The sequence below is a fragment of the Lactuca virosa genome, chromosome 9 (assembly GCF_052849685.1).
Source record: "Lactuca virosa cultivar CGN04683 chromosome 9, Lactuca_virosa_CGN04683_v6, whole genome shotgun sequence".
Classification (NCBI taxonomy): Eukaryota; Viridiplantae; Streptophyta; class Magnoliopsida; order Asterales; family Asteraceae; genus Lactuca; species Lactuca virosa.
In genome coordinates this window covers 193,894,285-193,897,770 of record NC_136434.1, presented here as the reverse complement: position 1 = coordinate 193,897,770, position 3,486 = coordinate 193,894,285, and the positions used below count along the sequence as shown (strand labels likewise).

At 39.4% G+C, this 3,486-nt stretch overlaps 1 protein-coding gene across 1 annotated transcript; it reads right to left on the bottom strand.

The window, feature by feature from the left end:
- Positions 1 to 1,118: 1,118 nt before the first annotated feature.
- LOC145140155 (uncharacterized) lies at positions 1,119 to 1,859 on the bottom strand. The gene has a single exon (XM_079073744.1). The coding sequence runs from the start codon at positions 1,857 to 1,859 to the stop codon at positions 1,119 to 1,121; it is 741 nt and encodes a 246-aa protein (XP_078929870.1).
- Between the last annotated feature and the right edge of the window lie 1,627 nt (positions 1,860 to 3,486).

The following is a 3,486-nucleotide window of genomic DNA, read 5'->3' as shown; positions in this document are numbered from 1 at the left end:
AATTCCTTTAATCCCGAAATTAATTCCTAATTAATTTCTGATTAAATACTAATTAATAATATGATTCCAAATTATTATATTAATCATATAATATAATAAATAAATCATATTTATGCCCTAATCAACCTCTCTCCTCAACTGTCATCCTGTCTAGTCACCAGTGTGAAGGCAACCCAAAAGGACCATGCTCACAATCGGGTCAAGTAAATACCAAAATAGTTATGGACTTAGACACTAATCCAACATGTTTGGCTTTAAAACAAGCATGACACTTATGATTATCCTTTGAAACATGAATAAAATCTAAGTGTGAAATCTTCTTAGTTGATGGATGACCAAGTCTCTTGTGCCATACATCAAAAGTGGTCATCAGGGCTTTGTTCATCTTCATTGTCCCCATTCGATACAGTCCTCCAACCCGGTTACCCGCTCCAATCAAGTGCTTCGTCCCCAACTCCTGTATAACAAAGAAACCAGGGAAAAAGGTAACAACACAGTTAAGATCATCAGCAAGTTTGCTGACTGAAAGAAGATTATAATCAAAACTGGGAACAAACAAAACTCCTTTTATCTTAACACCTCCTGGAAGAGTATGTTCACCTTCTCCCATGACAGGCACCTTATCCCCATTAGGAATGATAACAGGTGCCCCTTTAGGGTTTCGGGTATTATTCTGCAGGAAATCACTTCTACAAGTCATATGTTCAGTTTCGCCAGAATGAACAACCCAACCATCACATGTGAGATCTTTACCTGCCATGTTTGCCCTTGGTTGATTTTCATTGCTTGGCATGTTTCTGTTTTCCTTGAAGTGATTGAAAAATAAATGATATTGTTCATCTGTCAGCCCTGGTATAGGACTCGACACCATCTCTACGCAAGCAGCTTTAGGTCTCGGTTTATCTTTCTTGCCCGACCACCATTCCGGGTACCCAACAATCTTGAAACATCCTTCTTTCTTGTGACCCTCTCTCTGGCAGAATGTACATTTTTCTTTCTTGTCGTGTTCTGATTTTGTGGCCTTTTGTGCTGTTTTATTTGTCACATGCGTGTTCTGCTTCCCTTGATGTTGTTGGTACCCTCTTTGCAAGTTGTAATTAGCTTGGAAAGAGGATGCTTCAGCGCTGGCCCTTTTCGATCCTCCCGGGGATTGCCCTCTGTTGTTCGTTTTCTGCCACCAGGTGGTAGATAGTCCCCAACGATGGTGTCGGCTTCATGGCTAAGATCTGGGTGCGCATAACCGCAAAATCTTCGTCAAGTCCCATCAAAAATTCGTACGCCTTCTCCTTCTCTTTCACTTCATTTAGTTGTTTCCTAATATTGCAATTACACCCACTGCACTTACAGCGAGGAGTAGGAAGAACCATTTGGAGTTCATCCCAGATGGATCGAAGCTTAGTGTAATAAGTGGAAACAGTGGTACCTTCTTGCCGCATGGAGTTTATGGTTTGCTTCAATTCATAGGCGCGAGGTGCTCCTTCCTTTTCGAATTGTTCCTCTAAATCTCTCCAGATTTCTGTTGAGGTGTTTGCATATCGTACGCTTGTTCGTATCTCTTTCTCCATCGCGGCTATTAACCATCCTTTAATCATTGCATCTGCACGTACCCACGCAGAGTGTAGAGGTGACGTTGATTCAGGTGTCTTGATGGTGCCATCGACCAACCCCATCTTGTTTTTCGCAAGCAGGAAATTCACCATCTCCTGCTTCCACTCGTTATAATTGTTATCGTTTAACATGTCGTTCACCTGGACCTGTTTTGGATATTCAGAAGGATGAACGTAGAGAGGCGAGTTGACATCAATCGTCTCTCCATCATCCACTTTCTTGCTGCCATCTCCTCCTTTCTCTCCCGCCATGGTCACCAGAAAGGCTTAAATAACCTGCTCTGATACCATGAAAATTATAGGATGAGAACCAATTTTCTATTTTATTGATTGAAAAATGCACACAGATGTAAACAGATCTCTGTAATATATATGTGAATGACAAAACAAACCCCAGCAATAAAAAAGGAAAATACCAAAGACAGAATACATAAAGAAGGAAATAAATAAACTAAAATCTAATGATATCTTTTATTTCCTTTATTTTCGACTGGTTGATGATCGTTGCTTGATAACGAATGGGAATATCTGATAAGTAACGAAGGTTTTGGCAACAAAAAGAGAAGATTTGGTATATTGCTTCATTGCTTGGTATTGACTGGGTTCGTGAATGAAAAAGCGAAGAAATTGGTGGATTCGTTTTTGAAGTCTACTTTTGAAGATTTTTAGTCAATAGTCGAAGATTTTAGATCGGGAAGGGCGAAGATTTTTGATCGCGAAGATTTTTGCCTTGCTGTCAAAAATTTAAGCATCGATGTTGACTAACGAAGGTTTTGGTATCGACTAACGAAGATTTTATTGGTCAATTTGAAAGCTAATAACGAGTTGGGAAGGAGATGAAACCTTCGTTACCAAATTCACGAACTGGGTAAATTGAAGAAGATGATACAAAAGTTTCGAAAGTAGTCACTCAAGTTTTGAAAGTTTGACACTTTAACCCTATATTCGAAATTTGGATCAAATTTTCGATAGTTGAAGAAGTGTGCAGAAGTTTCGAAAGTAGTCTCTGAAGTTTCAAAAGTTTGGCAATTTATACCCAACTTCGAAAATGGGGTAACAAAAGCTGAGAAATTGAAAAATTTCCATTTCTGGTCCCTGCAGTTGGTGCAAACTTACACTTTATGCCCAGTTTCGCAAATGGGGGAATGTTTCGCATCTTTATCTATTTTTGGCGCAACGGGTCCCTACAGAATTCAGAAAGCGACGGTTTTTACCCGGATTTTGGAAAATCTTGCAACTCTCACCCAAAAGTCTTTCGTGATTGTTTTTCCGTGTAAGTTTTTTGGGAGTTTCATTTTTGGTACACATCAAGGGGGAGTATTGTGAAGTTCATTCCTCGGGCGCTTCTGACCCTTAATGGCTTTTATAATCATTTTTTTATTATAAAAAGGGGGAGAATGATGGGTATTCGAAGCGAGTTTTCCGGGTATTCATTTGTGGATTTGAAGACCGGTGTTACTTCGAGGGGGAGTTTGGTCTTGATCGCGCGAGCTCGTTGGATATTGAAGCCGGACATCCAATCCTAACTTTGAGGGCGAGAATGTTAGGGTGCAAAGTCACGCTTGGATGTGGCTTACCCTTATTGATGTGTAAATGAGTTGTCTTTCCTATAAATAGGAAGTGAGTGACACTCATATTTAGAATGAACAGTTTGAGAGCATTAGTTTAGAGAGAGAAATTGCAAGACCCATTTGTACTCTTTTTATCAATACTAATGAGAGCTAAACCCAAATTTATTTACTTCATGTGTTCTTGATTTTGTATAATAATTCACTAGATCTTTTCTAATTCCGAACATGCCATCATAATCAAAACCACTACACATGTTAAGACCCATTCATGATGTATCTGTCATGGGTCATGTGGTGGTTGCCTATAG